The following is a 22,066-nucleotide window of genomic DNA, read 5'->3' as shown; positions in this document are numbered from 1 at the left end:
AAAGAACAGAGATAGTCAACGGAATCTTTATATTAATCTCTCTTCAAATGGAACTGATGCAGAGTGACATCACCCGTTGACAGCAATTTAAAACATTGTTTTAGCCACCTCAGCAAAGTCGTCAATACTTCAAAAAGGCAACACGATCCCCATAAAAAAAAAGTATGATAATCTTCAGTACCTCATAGATATCATTTGTCTCAATGTTTTCATTATTTTTAAAGCCTGGAAAGAACAAGCATAAAAAAAAAAAAAAAAAAAAAATTCGGACGTCTGCCAGCACCTTGATATGTATAATCACCTGCAGTCGAAACAATTAAGTAAAAGTAGATCCATTAATATCATCCTCCCTTCGCTCATAAAGCAAATATCTAAACGCATGTTTATAATTACATTTAGATACTTTGCAAACAAATATATTTAGATACTAACTTTGGTTATAGGTAACGCGCAGATGCTAGCAGCATATTGTAAATGATGTGTATATGCTAACGATGGATTGTAGATTATGTTGAGTTGCTAGATGCAGATTGTAGATTATGTGCAAATGTAAGTTGCAGGTTATCTGCAGATGCTGATTGTAGATTGCAGATTCCGTATAGATGCTAAGCGTAGATTGTAAATTCTGTGTAGTTACACACAGAAATGTAAATCGCACATCGGTTGTAATTAACGTTTTTAAAGCTCTTAAACAGGAGGCAAAGGGGAAATCCATTTATATTGCAGTCACTTAGGAGAAAGTGAAAAAAAATTGTCCCTTTTTTTTATTAATACTAATAAAGTTATATAGATGACCATACCTGTAAGAAACATCTTAAATTTAAAGTCAGTAAAAGTAAATCGAAAATAAAATTCTCGTAAAAAGTCATTACGCTAATTTTCTTTACTTGGTGTTTTTTGAAGTATTTATTATATATATGAATAGTGTGTACGCCTACAGTTATAGTAAGTCTAAACAAACTAAGGACAAAGTGCATTAACCTTTAGATGCTACTGATGACAACTATTTATTTTTAGCGAGGTCTTACTATAAAAGTACTGTGTTACTTTTATATTGGCTAGCCTCGGGGTACAATAACTCAAGGGAAAGGTTGTTATTAATGAAGTATACGATAATAATTAACACTTTTTTGCTGTCATTATTTATTGCAGTCAATAAAAGAAATGTACAATTGGAGACAATGGGCAAAAAAAAAAAAAGTTTTACTCGCGATAGTTTACATTGTTCGCATGCGCAACAAGCATGATGGATAAATTTCATAGCTTTTAGTGTTTAACATAGAGGCATTGTTGATTTTGTACGGAAACTGACATTGAACTTTTCTTTTAGATTTTTTTCCTCTCTTGAGATGACTAATTGTTAAAAATTTTTATCTAGCTTAAAACTAGATTTTTTTATTCCGAAAAATATTGTAATATATAAAACATTATCTTTATTACAGATTAAGTCACACTAAATTCGGAAAAGCCTGCTAATTTGAAAATATTGAGAAAGAACATAAAATTAAATATTAAAAAAGGAAAATATTTTGAATTTTTGATAATTTATAACAGAACATTCAAAGGTAAATTCTACTAGGATCAGGCTACCAAACTCACTGCTGGACAATATTTAAATTTTAAATATCTTTGTTTGCTTATCACGGAATTAACCAAGTTTTTGACACAAGAAAATAACGAATACTGTAATGCATTGCAATATTATATACTTTACAGTATTATAATATAATATTGTAATCTTTATTACTATATATAAATGTCGGTATTTCAGGAGAGATTAAAAATATGCATTGATATAACATTAATATATGTCTAATGGATGCCATAAAATATAAATTATATTGTGAGGCGTATCAGTAAATGAACATTTATTCCAAGAGGATTGAGAAATTTTAAGTATTAAATCTATATCTGAGATCACAAAAGAAATTCGGTAATAATCTACATGGTGGTTGTGCTTGGTAGATGAAAATTACTGGTGGGTGGAGAATGATTCTCATTCTTCACCGAATCCTAATCTAGCAACCCGGTTTCAGTCCGGCTTAGCTTAGTCTGAGTAAGAGATTTGGGACAAAAATAAAATTAACTAAAAATTCTAGTAAGAAATGAAGAATACGATTTAAGAACTTGGTCACGAATTTAGTATGTGTAGATAGCGTGAGATAGGAGATGAACTAGCACGAAGACAGAACGAGGTTCTATATATAAAAACTACAATGAAATCCATAACTTCGCAATCAGTAGCTTTCGGCGCAATAGTATCTTGCTCATGAAGCTTGTTATCACTGGTGGAGATGAGAAGTTAATTGAATTTTGACTGCCTGTCAGTTATTATTAACCATTTCGATGGCGAGCGTGTGTTTGAGATTTTATAACACGTTTTAAAGACATTAAAATGTGAAAATCAAAAACGTGTAAAAGTTAAAATGTAGGCAGAAATGATTTGTTTAAACTACTTGTCTGTTAAAAAAGCGACAAAATTTTAATCGGCTAAGAAACTACGCACATTTTAGCAACTACAATAACATCTGCAAAGAATTTACAATCAATATTTAGCCTCTGTACGAAGCCTACAATCAACACTTAGTTTCTACATGAAATCTAGAATCTCCCTTTTGGATCTATACGAAGTCTGCAATTTACACTTAGCGTCTATTCGAAATCTACAACATACATTTGGCCTCTAAAAAAATCTACAATCTACACCTAGCCTCTATACGAAATCTACAACATACATTTAGCCTCTATAGAAGTCTCAATCTACACTTAGCTTCTGTACGAAATCGACAATCTAGACCCAGCCTCTATATGAAATCTACAATGTATACTTAGCGTTTATTAAAAATTAACAATGTACGCAGAGTTTGTGCGAAATCTAAAATGTGCACAACGCTTGTTCGAAATCGACAATGTACACAGCGTTTATTAAAAATTAACAATGTACGCAGAGTTTGTGCGAAATCTAAAATGTGCACAACGCTTGTTCGAAATCGACAATGTACACAGCGTCTATTCGAAATCTACAATCTAGACTTAACCTCTATACGAAATCTCCATTCAACGAGCATCAACATATAATCTACAATATAGTTCGTCTGCACATATCAGATTTCCTGTAATTTTTTTTCATACAATCGTAGGTACGTACGTAAATAAAACTTCAAGCTTATAATTGTATAAGAAAATGGTTTAAAACCCATGTGATTAAATTTTGGAGAAAAACGTCATCCTATACTCAAGAATAGACAACTATACGATTTTCATTGTCAGCGCATAAAAATGACAAGTTTAATTATTGAGAAATCAGCATTGGACCCATTGTTGGCAACAATAGCTTTTATTACTACAATGGAAACCTATGGATTGTTATTGTGATAACTTACAATAAAAGGCATTTGGTAGAAATTTATTTTTACTGGAACAGAATTTCAGATGATTTTTACAGGCAATTTCTTCTGTTTCTCATTGGAACTCAATACTGGAATTGGTTTTCTGGGATTATGGCGGTGTCTTGCTATCAAAGAAGAGTTTTAGAATGATGTTTCGTTATGATACTCAAAAGTGATCAAAAAATGGGGGTGAGTGAGTGAAAAGAGGAATGTAAGATCTATTATTATACTTAGAGCAGTAAAACGACATTGTTGTCCCATCGGAGGGCAAATTATTCAGAGTTTTAATTGTTTCTTAGAAAAATGTTGCATAAATAGAAATAAAAATAATACTACAATTACGAATAATAAAAAGCTGAGCTATTACTGCATTTAATAAGGGATGATACAGCTTTTATTACCACTGTATAATTTTCTGTAGGATATGAGGAAAGCGATCTTGAAGCGGATAAGGACACGTATCGACAATGCTCTACGTGTTAGGAATTTATTTTATTTCTGCAGCTAGCTCATAAAGGCAATGGGACAAGTTCCTTTTGGGCATTGGATAAAGTGTTTGTTAGTGTGACAAAGGAATAACTAATATATACTTTGCAAGGAATGTTGAAAGTATTTACTAAAACCACACATTATTCGGCATTACGAATAGAATTTTTGAAATAGGAATCTAAGACTTGCAAAGATTTAATTGAAATGGTGATGAGAACTAAATGATTGTTAAACTAAGTCTTCTGAATACGAACTATTAAAGTAGAATTTTAAATCAGTTTTTCAAATCATTGTTGTCGAGCATTAATTGGATAAGATTTGAACAATACGTAAGCTTTTGAGCAAGGTAAATAACGCATTAAAAATAATAATAGATGAATAACGAAATTATAGTTGCTGTATCAATTGTATTTAATGGTATAGATTTCTACAATGTACACTGATTGAAATCTATACTAATTGAAACAATGATCTCTACAATAATAGAAAAACATCATTGTTGTCTCTATGAATGACGTATCTAATATTTTCCAATATTCTATTAATAATTTGATTGTTTTAAATTTTTTTTGTCAGGCAGCTATTTATAAATCATATTTAGATAAGTGATATTTAAAGGTGGTGTAATATTTGTATAAACATCAAGCTATGCATGAAATGCACAAATGGCTTATAACCATGGCGTTACGACCTATGACAAAGTCACGGGTTTGTTTAAAATATACCATGTTTCAGAAGCATTTTTCAACTGGATTCATACTTATAAATGATATCACTTTAACAGCATATGCTCAGACACCATTCATTCACATATGAATTCTACACACACACACACACACAAAGCAACAACTGCTGATTTAATATTTCTACTTATATTCTTTCAAAATACAGTTCGTTCGTCATCTTTACTTAGTTAATAACAGTAAATTGAAGCATATTTCCCTTTCAACTTGTCATTATATCTGCATACTTATATGGCGTATACTGTCGCGTATCTCATGGCATGTAATCTTCCCCTTAAAAGTGTTTAACTCCATGGTGTGTGGTGACCAAGTAATTTCGCTACATTGAAACTTAATGCTATGAGAGAGTAGCTAATCGTATCAGCTTCTACTGTTATGTATATCAGTGTCAGTGTTTGAGTTCTATTGCTGGAGGGTTTGTAGAAGGGTTTGCAGATACTTTACCATCTTTTTATGAGATCTACTAACTCATCTTTACACGAGGAAAAGCCTCTATTACAGATTCTTCGTGTCCTAGACGGAATCCGAACCCATGTCTTTCCTGGGTTCGAATTAAGGGTATTGTTATTACCAGCTAAGCTAAAGAAACAAACAAAACAATAACAAAAAAAAAAAAACGTAAAATTTCAAGCACATCTGGCTATTAGCATAGGATACGAGAATACTAATAATTAATTTTGTTTATTCCAAAAATAATTAAAAAATAAATAAAATTAGGAAAGCCATCTCTAGACAGTCTTGAGATGAAGATAATGAGTTGAATGAAGTTGTGACACGAAAAAAAACCCAACATTGTAAGGTCATGACAACCGTAATTGAAACAATGTTGACGAATGATATTTTGGGAGACCGAAAAACTGAAAAAAATATTGCCTGTATTGTTTTCTAATAGTTTATCTCACTAGAGGAAATACGATGAGAGTTAATAAAGACAGAAGAATTTATTCGTAAGGTTTTGAGGATCTGTTTAAGACAGTTCAAGAAGTATCAGAAGACACGGAAAGCAGTCGGTTAGCCTCCGATGTAAATCGATAAGGCTGCCCCGAGGTGCTTCGTATGTTCCTCTTGCATTTAAGCAAGTAAAGCTTAGAGTTCCACTTGAAAACTCTTAGTTAAATCTGATCTACTGCAACCCAAACTTTGTTTATTCATCCTCCCCTTCTAACAATCCTCATTTCATTTTTATTTTGCTTTTTTTTTGATTACCGGAAATGGTTTTAGAAATCAATAAATCATTTCTACAGGGTGTCAAAATAAGGTTTCTTTAGAATCGTGTCTATGCAACTGAAAACCTATTAAATAAAACCATTATCCGTAATGATAACTAATGTACAGGGCGTTTCTTTAAGTGCCAGGGCTCGTTTCCATCTGCAGTGTTAGTAAAGGTGAAAGAGTAGGTTCTGTCGGAGCCAAAGAACATTCGTTTATTTCACTAGCGGTTCGTTTATTATTATTTTTTTCCCTTTTAAATAGCAACTGTTTAGATCTTTATCGGGGGAATCTTTTTAATTATCTCCCCTTCTTATTTAGCTTAAGTAACAATGTTATCTGAGGTGGACGTCACTTATCCAGATTGGGAAGATAACCTACCATGCTAACCTCGTCTATTGGCGAAAGTTTCAGGAGTCTTTGGTGGTCACCCTAAGAGGAGAAGCCATAATAGACGATGGGAGGATTTTAGATACATTTTCCTTTACGATTGTCGTTTCTAATGGCCCGGTTCCCGCTTTTTTGGGGGAGGTAATACCCCATAATGATATCAGGTATAAATCGATGGCTACTTCTGCTTTTAAAACTCGTAAAGGTCACATAGTGGGTTGGTCCAAAGAGCCATAATAGTTTATAGCTTGGCTATACCGTATATTTTCATTAAGTCTGAATTTCACGGGGGGAGGAGAGTGCACTTTGGAACAGGAGGTGGAAGATCGTAAACATTTTGGCAAGTATGATGACAGCTAAGTACGATACCAATAAGTGATTAGTTTTCCACAACGTAACCATTTTTAATAATTCTACAACAGTTTCATTTTTCATGTTTCCATCTACTCGGTGGTTATGACAGACTCCCCTTATCAATAAGATTATGATGTAATCGATTTCATTTGTTATTCTCACAGTAACCACATTGAATAACGTGGTTATTACAGAACAACAAATATGGTGTTTAATTCAACTACACTTTCTAAGAAAAATACCTTCATTATAAAAAAAAAAAAAACGTGCTGAACAAAATCAATATTGTAGGAAGAAAAATCAATGCTAATATGAATTATTAAAGAATCTCCACTGTTAGGTGGCAATATTTGATTCACAAGACGTTTCGCGTGATCTATAGCAGCTTTCATCAGATTTACAGGTAGCCATACATATTTGGACCTATTAAGTTAAATACGGATTTATCCTTAAAGAGACAATATTTTTAATTAAAATATTATTTTGTCTAGACATAAGACTAAAACGTATAGACTTGAATAAATCTAAGACTTGAGACTTAACGATCTTCAAAGCAGTTCTGTTTTTCTATTTATTATTATAACATTGTGATCTCTGCCAGTTTTTGCACGTAAATCACATGGTTAGTATGAATTCTGACTTCCACTAGCTCTGCACGAGTGACAAATTGTCACATGACTTAAGACGTTATATGCTATTTAGGCCATTTAACATATAAGGTCCATTCATTTCGTGCCTTGAGGCAGGGCGGCAGGAAAGAAGGGTAAAGAGGGAGAAAATGTAACCATCTGACAGCTACACAAAGACTCTCCTTTAATACCAAAATCCGACAAAGGAGTTGAGTGACTATTACATCTTCTCAGTTGCTTGTTAGTTCTTCCAGTAGGCCTTCAAAATGCCGAAAAGAAAGAAATAAAAAAGAAAAAAAAAGGAATTTATTTATTTGAAAAACATATCGGCTGCTCAAATATCACTCTTTTTGGAAACCTACAAATGGAATGACTGAACACCACGTCATCTCGCGAGCTGACGTACTGTTCATTGTTGTGTCACAATCATCTATATTCATCAATAAATACGTTGTTTTATATTGTTGTGTTTTATATGATCAAACTTCAACCACGCAATTCTCTCTTAAAAAACAAACCCGAATTATTTTTTTCCCTTTCATGTTTACGCCACCAGGTAGCATTATTCCGTTAAACGCCAGATTATTTTCCCAACCTCCGCTTCTCCTCCCTATGTTTTTTTTTCTTTCTTTCTCCATTTAGACCCGCTCTATAATTTCTTTCACGTTTCATTTCATCCCCGAAGCGTATCAAGCCCCGTTGAGTGGCCAGCTAGCGATGCCGGGAGATAAGGGCTCGGAGACATTGCGTGCTACGTCCGGCCAACAGATGGACTCTGTTTCCTGGCTAACGTACGCCATAACTTTTTTTTTTAATGTTCTTAGGATGCTTCAATTTTTTTTTTTTTTTTAATTTCGCTCTTTATGAACTCAAAAATTAATTAGGTAGAGATTATATAAAACTGATATCCTCGTAGTAGGATAATGTCTGAGTTATTAATAGGAATAAAATGTGTATTTATTTTTAGTTCACAGAGGGCGATATATATATTTCCAGAATACATTGTCCATTTCCTAGCACACATATTTTGAACTAGTGACGTCATACACAAAATAACTGAACCAAAGACAATTTCCATATCTTAAAGTCTCTCCGGAAATACATCAGCTCTAAGCCTAGTTTGGTGTTTTTGCCGTATTCCTTTAACCGTAGCTTTAACAGCGGACTCGTGCTCACGAAACAATCGCGAGGCGAAAAGCGGTCGGCGAATTTGGACAGAGTGTAGACGCCGACACTTCAGTTTTTCTCGTTTCGCTGAGTGTCGTCGGCGGTCGAGTGTAGTTGTTATCCCAGACGGGGAGAGAAAGGGGGAAATAACAAAATGAAATGAAATAAAAGAAAAATCACTTAAATACGCAAGTTTGTCATCACTTCAGTAGGCGGATTCGATAACATGCAAACTTAACGAGGCCATAATTTAATGCTATCGTTAATGTAGTTGGAAAGGGACAATTGCTATTAGGCCATGTTTAGGTTGTTATTGCATGCAAATCTAAGGAGGAATAAGTGCAACCAAATATTCCAATTACTCTGAGCAAAATATTCCACTTACTCTAAATAAAATATTTCTCACTTACTCTGAGCAAAATATTCCACTTGCTCTAAATAAAATATTTCACTTACTCTGAACAAAATATTCCACTTACTCTGAACAAAATATTCCACTTACTCTGAACAAAATATTCCACTTACTCTAAATAAAATATTTCACTAACTCTGAACAAAATATTCCACTTGCTCTAAATAAAATATTTCACTTACTCTGAACAAAATATTCCACTTACTCTGAACAAAATATTCCACTTACTCTAAATAAAATATTTCACTAACTCTGAACAAAATATTCCACTTACTCTGAACAAAATATTCCACTTACTCTAATGAAATGAAATAAATATTCCACTTATTGTTTCATGAAAGATTTCATGAGTTCATCATATGAAAACGTAATTCATCATGCACGTATGAGTCATCATATAACAATTTAAAAATAATTTCATTTTATTAAAATACTTTCTGAATAAAAGACTAAAGGCTTTAGAGAATGAATTATGTTTTATTTCTTTCTGAAATATCTTCATCAATATTACACGTCTCGATGAATGAGGAAAATCACTCCAAAATGTGTCCTATGATGATTTTAATAGTCGAAAGAAATTCCTCATACTTCTGTAGCAACATGCAATATTTCGCACTGATGTTTATGTCCGTTCAAATGTAAAGATTCACTGCTCACGCGTCTGCTAACATTCTCATTACTGAAACTTAAATTACAGATTCTTGGACAATTTTCAGTACAGAACGAGTTTTTCTGTTGTCCATTACTGTTCAAAGGAGCAACTCTATGGCTGGAGAAAAATGATATGTTGGACATTTATTACAAAATCGAACAGGCTGAAACGTATAAAATGACATATTTCTTTCATTCAGATGATATAAGGGATATTCCCAGCATAAGTAAGTCTCGAATCATTGAAAACGATCAGGTTAAACGTGTCAGCACATAAATATGCATTTAATGTCGGAAAAACAAATCGTGGAGATATAAAAACCGACAGTTTTCTCATCACAACTATTTGCCAATACACACGAAGAAAATAACGATGTTGCCCCGTAATTAAAACTGTCAGTAATGTAATACTTATGAGTGTGTCGCTGAGTATATTTGGCTGCAGTATCTATTTTGGAAGGTCATAGTTACGTATACTTCCTCTCTGACCCATCTAAATTTTCCAGTCAACAGTTGTACAGTAAACAACCTTAACTACTCCTCAGTGATCAAACATAAAATAATAGCACAAATTACCGAACCCTAGATTTTCTCAGAAATGGGTGATGGTTTCAAGACAAAGGATGCACTACATGCATGAGACGGGTCTCGTAAATGTTATACATTCTGTTTTATTTTTAGGGATGTTGTTAAAAAAAACAACAAAAAAAAAACTGTAACCGCAAGTATAAAACCATTAACTTGAAAATATATAAACATCCAAAACATTTTGTTTCAAGAGTTTTTTCAAATTTTATTTGCCAATACCAAAACTAGTCTAAATCTACCGAGGGTAATACAACGCTCTTAAAATTACTAAGTGTATATTGTGTATTTTTTCCTAATGTCTTTAGACGTCAAAGTTCGTATCGTGATCGAACTCGTGTTAAAAAACTGAGCAAAGAAAAACGTAAAAAATTGAGCATCGCTGATCGCCCAACAGATATTAGGAGTAATAAATTGACAAAGTTCAACTGCAGATTATTATATATGTGATCTCTGATCAATAAATAAGATTAATGGTTTTATTGGGAATAGAAAGAACAGGAAAACACTATACTATATACAAATAGACCTTAATGATGCTGCCATTGATATGGGTTAGAAACTTTTTTCGTTCGAATGTAATGGCCAAGGAAGGAACACTTACAAGTTGTTATCTTAAACCTTCATACAAGTATTCAAATACTAACAATACATTCTTAGAATCATCCGCAACAGGCGGAAGATGGATTATATGGATATATAACGAAAACTAAAAGTTGATGAAGGCCTGACCTCATGCACTTTTAGAAAGCGGTTATTTTTTTTAGACAACTAACATCTAATGTCATGAGATGGGTGTATTATGTCTATTCAATTTGGTGTGTTCTTTGGCCAGTTTTTCTATTTGAGGAGAAAAAAAAAAGATCCCGGTTTCCGGGGAAGGTGAGCTTCCATCTTTGTATACGGATGGCTAACTGATTTCTAAGTATTTTATATTAATTTTCCCCCCGAAACTGTAAGAAGGAAGCGCGAGACTTTGCATGGAACGTGCTTGCGCAGTACTGTCCAGTAGCTTGAATCACATAATTTTCAGGGCAGTATACTGAACTTTGTTAGTATATACTGCCAATACAAGGCACATTACTTGCTGCATCTCTCTCTCTCTCTCTCTCTCTCTCTCTCTGATCACAATTCACGAATATCATTGAAATTAAAGACAGATTTAAGATATTAAAACTTCTGTTTGCTGAAAAACGGAAATTCCAACTTTAATTATCGAAAAATAAGAGCAGAAATTAAGTGTCATTAACTGATGAATCGTAAACAACTTTTATACAATCAAAAATTACACATTATTATTTTATCGCTTTTAAACTCATATCTCTGACAGATGATATTTTCCAGTTTTAGACAGCAATGAAATAAGAAAACCATTTTAAATGTAGTTTGTATAAATAATGATGTGGCAGGGAGAGTAATGGATGGCAATGCTGTAGCCAATGAAGTTCTAACTGAGGCTCGGCTATTGCTGTTACCCTCCTGCCATGATCAGAGCTTTAATAGCTCAATAACACCTTATCCTTACATTGTCCTCTACAGATAACGGGGAAGGTGAAAAGCATTCTTGCTTCGTCCCTTTAAGCCAGTCCTTAAAGGGATGAAGGACAATATTAAATACGTTCCTAAGCATAAGAAAGAATATTATTACTAATTTGTGAAATAAATTAGAGAAAATTTGTGACGGAAAAATTTAATTTTGAAGCCATTAAAAGAAAGGATTAAACTGTTTATATTATTTTATAGGCAAGAATTATAAAAACAATGTTTGCCTTTAAAACTCAGAAAATTCTTTGGCATCGGAGTCCCTTTGGTATTGCAGTGTTTAAATGTCGGCAAACTCCTGTCCACGAACCCGGTTAAGAGCCCTTTATTATTCAGAATTTCACTGGTCTGATAGTTATTTCAAAACCGTATGAGGACAAAAAAGAGACCTTCACAAAAAACTTGAATTTCTAATGGAAACTGTATTTTTTAAAGGTGAAAATAGTTTTAAAAACAAATTCTGTTGATTCCACTATTTTATTAGTTCATAAGTTAATTGGTCCTGTGATAATTGTCTATTATTTATTTGATTGAGACTTCATACCCGTCCAGAAACTTTTAGCAATGGCCGAAATGATATTAAAAAATCAACTGCTAATACCATAGATGAAAAAAAAAAAAAAAAAGAGGCCAATATGGATAGTAATGATACTGTATGTGAACAAACTTTGTGCCAGTTGTAAACTAGAGGTATTCAACGCAGGACAAGTAAGGACTCGAATTTGATTTGAGACCTTAAAAATATTTTAAACTAATGACTTAATCGATCGATTTGATTTTGTCGACGCAATTTACTATCATTTAAATGATTTAGTATTTAGAAGCTACCGTAAGACTTTTATTGTAAAGCAATTTCCAAGGAACAATCTGGTTCTCTCTCATTAGGAAAGAGAGAAGAGAAAAAAAAAAAAAAAACCTCTGAACTCCAGTACAATTCTTTCTGGAAAGTATTCTCTGTCACTCCTCATGTCTTCAATTTTCGCCTTCTTTGTCTGTCGAGAGCTGCTCACGTGACCAACGCGAGGCTGGTGAAAAAATAGAAGTTACTTAACAACGAAAAAAGGACCAATCACTCACATTTCCCAAGTTGCCTTAAGCAACTAAGAAAGATTATCGGAAGTCAGAGAAACTGATTTTAAAAGCCACTTCACAAAACAAATGAGCTGACGAGGTGTCCAAAGCCATGCTGTATCCAAGTGTCTGTCACTATTAATAAACACACTCCTAATGGCAGATACACACCTAAACTGCAAAGTCATAAATAAAAGGAAATAAATCGCAATATGCCAAGTAAAATGTTGATCGTACAGAGATAGTTCCCTCCTTTCTTTCATAACAGCATTAGTTAATGATCGGTAGTGGGCGAGTGAGTGAGAAAAAAAGTCTTTCTAGTTGTGAAATAGCGTTGTATATCTCCATCTCTTGTCAAATTTAGTTAAGAATCCACCATCACTCTTATTCGCTGTTCCATTTATTCTTCGCTGTATGAAATCTTAGAACCTCCAATTTCGTACTGATCTATACTATTATGCTCTAAAACAAAATAAATCATATGAAATCTGAGCATCAAACTTAGTAATGAGCTTCGAATTTTCTACATGTATCTAAATATCGATCAGAGGATTATGTAAAATGCTAGTTTGTAATATTGTGGGCTGAAACTTCCTGTGCAGATGCGTCATCATTAGTGTTAGTCAACTGGTACATTTTAGTTCCATTCAACAGTGGAGGTATCGATGGGGTGGAAAGAAATATAAAAGCAGTGGCAGTGGAACAATTTAACACAGGAAATGGTTTTGAAATAAAACTATTCGGAAACTCGGAAAAAGTTTGTCAAATATGTCATGTCATTCGTCTATTGTCAATCTAAAAAAGTGGGAGGAGCGAGATAGACCTATTTCCACAGCATCATTGAATGACCTCCGTATAGTTTAGTTAGAGGCGTGTCTCTTATTGAATACACCTCTGTAGTGGTTGTACGAGGTTAGGTAAAAGCCGTTTGAGTTAAAAAATCTGTGTTGAAATCTCATTTAATGACAAGAGAATTTTTAGGCCTTGCCGATGCACACAAATGACAATGGAAATACTTGAGATTGTCACTTACTTTAAGTCGGTTGCAAGTAAAACTTACACTCTTATGAACTAATCAGTGTTAGGTTCATTAACATTGGATACCAAAAAAAGAAGGCATTTCTCTATCCGCAGATATCTTAAACTCCTATCTGGATCCCAATCATTTTTTTAAAATACTCGGAACAATGCGAAACGTTCACCAAAGCCATGACTAAAATTAGACATGTATGGAATAACTATCGCCATTAATATTATTTTCGCTAAACGAAATAATCAGCTATTACCTTAATTCGAAAACTAAAAATGCAATTGTCATAACGATTACCATCTCAGAAAATAAGGACTATTTTTAATTGAATAATAATTCGATATTATAAAAAAAAATTCAAAATAGTAATTAAATAAGAATGGAACTTCGATAATATATCACGGTTGCCATGACGACGCGCTTTCCATTTCGCCTAAAAACACTTATCCGATGTTTTGGGAAGTTTATAAGATTTTAATAAGTAGTTAGCGACATCCTAGTGGATACCAATACTTTAAAATCACTGGTACTTAGTTCAAATAGCTGTATACACCTGTCTTAACGAGGTATACTTTTAAAAGTTGTATCCGTAAGTAATCAATCACGTGCGAGAATTACAAAATCTAACAAGTGATGCGATTGTTTCTTGGGACAAGATGTACTTCTGGTATTTTTATGACAAATAACCCATCCGAATAGTGTACATCTTTTGTACCAAATAATTCATCCAAATGGCCTCCCCACTCTTCCAGATTGAAACGTGACGTGTAAGTAATTCTATTACTTGGGCTTCATAAAATTCACCTGCATGGAAACATATTGCAGAGTTTTTGGTGAATGAAATATGCAAAGTTTGGTACTGTTGTGTTTTTGCTTTTCAGTATTACGGTGGAGTTTTTTTTTTTTTTTTTTTTTTTGAACGTTAGGAATCGAACATAGTTGATGTTTTAAAACAGAAAATATCAAATAAACTGTTTAATCAATTTTTAAACAAAAATTTATTTATGGGTTAAGATAAAAGTGAATGGAAATACAAACACTAATATTTCAAATAAATCTAATGCCAAATTCAGATTGAACATTTGCTACAGCAGAAATCTAATGTTAAAGCATTTGCTGTTCCAGCCGAAATCTAACTTTTTGGCATTTGCTCTAGCTGAAATCTAAGCTTTAGTCATTCTCTAGCTGAAATCTAACCTTTCAGCATTTTTTCTAGCTGAAATTTAACTTTTCAGTATTTGCGCTGAAATCTAACTGGACAGTATTTTGATACTGTAATATTAGATTTTCCAGCAAATACTTAATATCAGAAGCATTTAATTCAGTACCGATCTACTGCTGAAACAAATTAGCACAAAAAGTTAAATGTGAAATATATTTTTCCAGCATTGCATCGAATACTGGAACAATCGCGACAGTATGAGCAGTGTTCATAAGGCTCCGTTTTAAGCGCAATATGAATCGAATACTTGACTGTACCATATACGAATACTGAAGAAACGTATCAATAGGGCGTAATATAACTAATAGATAGGTAGACATACAGATAGACAACAGAATCCTTGGTAAATGATGCACATAGGTAAACATAACTGGCTTCGAATGTTCCTCGATGGACTTTAATTGAAATACCAGCTAGTACGTAAGATGAGTGGCGCGAATGTAATGTTATCCCAATAGGGCATATTATCTTTTATCACAGCAGTGTGAACGAGGTGTTCCGGACGCTAGGAAGACGGGGGGGGGGGGGGGTTGGAGATGACAGCACCTGTCTTCATGGAAGTCTCCCATTCCAAAGAGCTGACGTTAATGAAGAAGCCATCTGTTCCACTACATTAAGTGACGGACAAGCACCGCATCCGCGATTAACCTAATTTGATTTCGAAACAAGGGATGGTGGCCAACCAGGAATATGGATGCTGCTGCTGCTGCCTCCATCCCCAAACAACTCTCCATCCAGGAATGCGAGAATGGCAAATACTTAGTGCGCATTATGGCGTCTTCTATTCCCTAAAGGCCTTTGCCTAGCATGGCGTTTTAACTGACAGGGGGTTTGTGCTGTTTCCTCCACTAGAAGACGCCTCTTTCACCGTCTACAAAAATACTTGTCAGCGACGAGTAAGGAGAACAAAATGATAGGAAACGTCGCCAGACAGTTATGTGGATATCTTTGCTGTCTGAGACTTTTTATCTCTATTCTCTGTAACACTACCAGTAGATGTAATGGTCTGAGTACATACAGGCTTTATTTATCTCTCTCTCGCTTCCCCCCACCCTATTCCTCCCCTTTGCTATCCTGGTCTTTTTAGCTTTCCGAGTGTATCATCTGGTAATTGCCAGAGCATGGTACACTGGGATATTAATGTAATGTTAATAGCCATATTAATGACGTCATGTTAATATATAAGAGAATTAGACTCTGTTTTACAAACCGCTCAACACGGTGGAAAAAACAAGGAATATCGTCGGAGCCAAATGCACATCTTATTGATAAGGAAGCTGTCTTAGATTAATGCGCAAAGTAATTTAGACTCTATATGGGTGCATTGTTAAGTCAATTTGTTTGCAGTGAGAAGAGAAAAAAATCTAGATTTCAAACAAACATCTTTCCGAACACAGAAGTTAAATTATTGATACTGGCTCTAACGTGATCACTAGGATCCAATTGTCCACATTGGTAACCTCCCAATACAATATTTATTTCATGTCTATAATTTGAATGGGTATCTTTTTTTTTTCATATTAAGGTAATAAATTATTAATATGATTTATATATATATATATACACCATTTTATCGAGACTTTCATTATGAATGTACTGTTTTAAAACAAGCTGTGTTTGAAGGTATTTCACAGTACAAATTGTATTACTATTCATCGATGTCAAAAGTTCAATTCATTGAACTTCTGACAGAGTTCTTCGAAACTAAATCTACAATCACTTCATGCTGTGAAGTAACAATTGCTAGGGGGATAGAAGAGACTTTTACCTGTTCCGTAACCAAATCGGACTAGGAATTTCTGTTACAAAGACATGTTCGATAATTTAAGATAACTATCAAACTCCAGGATTAAAATCCAATCTAAAATCTAAATTTACTCGAAGCCTTTGTTGGAAGAATGTGACGAACTAGTTCCAAAACTGAAACGCATCTAAAAGAAAACACACATTTAACGACATTCAAAAGAAACACAGACTTAGAAGGTAATGGAGGGGGGGGAGTTCAAATGTTATGATGATTGCACTACGGCTAGCTTAAGTGTTTATCCGCCGAAAACGAATACACACTTTTTTTCAGGCCTCTGACTCTTTTATTAATAATTACCTACTTGTCAGTTTAACAAATACAGATTGGTAACTATGTAGTACCCACTATTACATTTAAAAAAAAATTATCTTCGATATTAAGTAAGTTTCTACAAGTTAAGTGACTTCGTATATAATCTCTAGTGACCAATGATATTAGTTACCGTAATAACAATTTTATATCACTGTGATTAACGATAAAATAAAAACGCACTAGAAAAGAGTACACGCGGCACCTCTGCTTGCAAGGACGATCAATGTAATGAGCTTATTTATATTCCCATGGGTTGCATTCATTTTGATTAACTACTCAGAATCTTCCGTCATATTTCGGTCTGTTTTGTAAACGCAAATACTGCAAAATGTTCTGCAATGATCTTGATTATGTCGAACCACGTTTGATTACTATTGTTTACTCAGTGTACTATAAGATTTTGATAGAAATTCGCTAAAATATATATATATAATTTTGAATAAATGACGTATTGTTTTACTTATAAATGACCTATTTTTTCTCATTACTTTGGTTGACAAAATATACCTATTGGAATTGAGATACGAAATACTCAAGCATCTGGGAGTGGATGAACTCCACAGTAATTAAAACTTTATATTACGTCACATAAACCAAAGATTACTCTAGAACTCTTTACTATTTTAACAGATGCAAATTCACCAACATTCACATGCATCTCCGTAAATCCATCGCGAAGACATCCCGACATTTCTCCTTCGGTGAGAAAGATGCAGATTCGAATGCCGACTAAAGATTCGAAGAAGTTCGATAAGGCTTTTCAAATGAAAGTGAATTAGCCACTCTCATATGAAGGTGGCAGAACATTTTCTGAAGGATACTTCGCCTTTTAATCCCGCAAAATAGGCAAACCAGCCAGATAACACACACACGCTTAATCATATATTGGTTTCGTTATTTTTATTTTACTAAAGCTCTTTACTTGGCAAACAGTTAGTGAAGTGCATAATGAAACTTATTTGTTACGATAACATCGCAAAAGTGAAATATCTGAATGTCCTCCGCCTTTTGAAGTAATTCACATAAAAAAAAAATGATTTGCCTTTAGATCTTAGTTTCTAAAGTGACTTCTTACGAGAATACAAACTGCAACATGAGAGTTGCCTTGGTATTGAATTCCATAAAAGACGAAGAATACTGTTAATGATTCTGCTTTTACATTATTGCCTTTGATTAAAATATTCATTGGCCTGACAAGCAGCTGCTTCGAACTATGGATTTTATCAGCGATCAAACCAAAGCAGACGACAGAATAAAACCTATTTTCTTAATACGATACAATCCCATGTTTATTGCATAAAACTTACGAATTTAATAAACGGTTTGTTCATCCCCCTTCATCCTTACCGCAAGTCATGAAACATCCCTAAAGTACTGATTATCGAAAGGCTTCATTTTGGGTTATCGTTTTAACCTGAAACTTCATAAAGTTTATGCTACAAAAGATGGTCCTTTTTTCTGCCACTTTTTGTCAATTACTCATCCCATTTACGAAGGTAAATATTATCATTAAATATTAACTAGCTTACTGTTCATAACAATTATTTCAATGGTAATGCCAACAGTACGTTATAAGAATGGCCACCACTCTTTACAATTATCTCTTTCTCTTCCCTTCCAGCAATAGACAATTTGATTGACAACCCCGCAGAGAGGCAGATGAAACGAGACGATGTTCCCTCCTTCAAGCCGCCGCCGCCTTCATCTCCCATCGTATCGGACACGGAAAGTGTATCTCCTGGGCATTCTCCATCGCCTCTTGATCCGCCTCTTCCGCTGCATGCCAGTGGGAAGGACGGTACGGACGAGGAGTGCCAGCCTGTAGCGGTCAGCGAAGACACTTCAGACAGCACAGCAGCTAGGGAGGACAACGAATCTCCGCTAGCATCGACGGGATCATCGGCCAGCAAAACTTCCGTAAATCCATTCGCCAGTGGGTTGAAACCCCGATGCAACTGTGATGAGCTTCTCACCGTGGACTGTCATCTGGAGAACAAGGACTTGTGGGACAAGTTTCACGAACTCGGCACCGAGATGATCATCACCAAGACTGGCAGGTGAGTTGAAAGTTTAAATACTACCGCGGGCTTCTGTAGCGCGCAAGTCTTTTTTTTTTTATTATTTATTTTCTTTCCAAGAACTGTCGTATACAAGCGTATGTGGATTTAGCGACACAACGTCACTTACAAAAAAAGAAGGAAATGTATTTGTATGCAGTCGCTTATGTAAGTGACCCCCACTGACCTACGTCCCGCTGACAAGATTACGTCACTGTTTACAGGATAAATATCAGAGGAAAACAAATATTAGAATATTTATTGTGGTGTTGAAATGGAATAATTTGATTTAGCATCAGAATATCATGTATCATTCTATGTTAGTAAATCTTAGACTGGTATACGTTAGAAAATAGAATGCGTTATAACTGGAAAAAAAAGTTGTTAGTTATAATATAATTATTTGAGTTATATAATCGACCTTTCAATGCCCGAATACTTATTCAAAAGCTTATTATTATAAAGTAATTATAATATTATTAAGTACACCCTTTTAATAAAAGTATAGACTATGCCTTTAAGACATTGAAACTGCAAAGCGTAAGCGTAAATGTTTAATTCTAATTGCATAAATTGCGTAGGAGTGCTACAAATTCCTTATACAAGTATACCGGACGATGATTTCTATTTATATAACTATACTGCGACTGTTATATTATATTATATTATGTTCACATATTCAATTTAGGTAAGAAACTTTCATTGGCTAGGTTTTACTGTTAAGACAACATCAAATATTTCCAATATTTCGACATTATAAAACCAGCCGATTTAAATATTAAAATTAAAACACAATTTGTAAAGCTTTATTGTTCATAGACACCAAGAAATGCTTCCAATATTTTGACTTCATAGTTACTATGGTCACAGTTTAAGCATTGTTTTTCAGATAAATTAAAAAAAAAACTACGTTGGTTAAGTTTCTAAAAACATAACTGCCGCATATATTATAGCTGCATGTCTAGTTAGGGGAGTTTTATCATCCATAATCTTCGCTTCATGCCACTGTTTTTACTACTTTTGCACATTTGTCTAAATGAAGTCTCAAGGGTTAATTATAGAAATGATTTTATGCGTACCCCACTTGACTAACAAGCATTCAAGTACTTGTGCATATCATTTTGTGTGTAGCAGAAAACTAGAATATAGATTTTTTGGTAACATTATTTAAACAAGTATTTTTTCAAAGGATAAAAAATATTCTTACAATAAAATTACATTTTCTTGATTTTGTTACGATAGTTATGTTTATATTGTATTCAGTTTTATTCAATCAACTTTCTGTAAAAATCATAGAACGAACACGTTTGCAATATAACAATTATGAAATACCTCCCCCCCAAAAAAAAGAAGACAATTTTAGTTCTCTAAATTTAGTTAATTAGTGTTGCTTTGCACAGTGAACATTTCCTGTCTTATCTCATGGTCTGAAAATTCCCCAAAAAGGATGACTGACATCTTCAACTCACATTTGATTGCAGACCACAAATTGTTACGAACTACCTGACGTTTCCAATGGCCCTTATATCCGCATGCAAGCGCGAATAGCTGCCAACCGTTCTTTTCAGAAAATGAAGGTTGAACGCTACATAGAGCGAAGGGTAACTTAACTTGTTGGGTGGGCAAATGCTGAAGATAAGTGTCTCTTGTAAGGATAAAACACGTTACATTGTGGGAATGTCAAAGGATTCATTTTATCTCCCTCCAATGAACGCTATGTGCCCTCACGGATTGTCCTCCCCTTTGCATGGCCCTTTCATAATCGCTTTGACGCCGTTATTTCACTACGGAGTCGTAACAGGTCACACTACCCATTTGTCCCGATTCACTCTGGCATTAAAGATGCTCCCAATGACTCCTCTGTCTGCAAGCAGACTTGAAATATTTTATGCGTGATTTCCTTTACTGACTTAGGTCGTTGTTAGATTGATTGACTGATTGTGGAACAGAAAGAGACAGAAAGATGGAGGGGCTGTAAAACAGATCCCTAAATTACTATATAAAGTACTTGTTTCGTTACATTCAATTTTTTTTTTTTTCGTTTTGTAAGTTTAAATTCTACAGATTTTGAACTCGAGTTGATTTCCACCAAATCTGTATTCATTTCTCAACATATTCTTTTGTTTGTGAAACAGAGAGAGAGAGAAAGAGAAACATTTGACCGAAGTCTATTACAGATGGAATAGCGCACGCCATGTAGTCAGACACCTGTTTGGCAACTGGTAGAAACTAGATAGTCGTTTTTGCGTGACAAGGACTTAACAACTGTCTGTATTTTCCATTGCTGTGTGCTTTGCTACATCAGTATAATCACAGACAGTATTACGGGTTTAAGAACAAAACCGTGTACATGATCCGTTCTATACTGTTATAACATGCAGGTAAATACCGGCTCATTCGTATACAATGTTATCGTTTGCAGATACGAGTTTCATGTCATCAGGGCTATAATCTTCTCATAATGATATTTCGGAATACAAATAGTACATTTGGCAAGCGCGTGCTGCGATTCAAAAAGTAGGAGAAAGCATTTTCCATTGACCGACCAAAGCACTGATTATGTTCTTATCATTTTCGCTACCGTAACTTGGGAGGATGGACATCCGTTAGTATCATACGTTACTGAGAAGGTTCAACTGGTTTCGGGAGCTTCGTAAAGCCTCACGCGTCCGATCGTTCACAGCAGATTCTCGAGGATTTCTTTAATCTGATTATCCGCCGTTCGTATAAGATCCTCTGATATCTGTAGGTTAATTAATTACAGATTTCTTTGATTAATGTTTATTCAGAAAAAAAATATACTTAAGGGAAAGAGTTTTATACTGATGTAATCCACGGACCAATATTCATATGAAGGGGGGGGGGGTTGATTTTTGAGTTTTAAGTGTGCGATTTTTCTTAGTGCAGTTGTGACATTTGCCCTATGGTTGAAATAACCTCGTCCGAATCTTGTCTAAAACATAAATTTATTTTTTATTCATCTGAAGTTGATCAAGAAGAAAAAAAA

At 34.2% G+C, this 22,066-nt stretch overlaps 1 protein-coding gene across 1 annotated transcript in view; it reads left to right on the top strand.

The window, feature by feature from the left end:
- The window catches only part of LOC150096636 (uncharacterized), a 79,405-nt gene that overhangs the window by 6,537 nt on the left and 50,802 nt on the right, over nt 1–22,066 (top strand). Inside the window, exon 2 of the mRNA XM_090408051.1 lies at nt 18,624–19,059. Within this exon, the coding sequence (XP_090264177.1) occupies nt 18,624–19,059 (436 nt within the window). The remainder of the gene's footprint in view (nt 1–18,623; nt 19,060–22,066) is intronic.

Source organism: Typopeltis vanoorti, chromosome 18 (genome assembly GCF_054136105.1).
Source record: "Typopeltis vanoorti isolate ZY-2024b chromosome 18, IOZ_Tvanoo_1.0, whole genome shotgun sequence".
NCBI lineage: Eukaryota > Metazoa > Arthropoda > Arachnida > Uropygi > Thelyphonidae > Typopeltis > Typopeltis vanoorti.
This window is presented reverse-complemented; position numbering and strand designations above follow the sequence as displayed.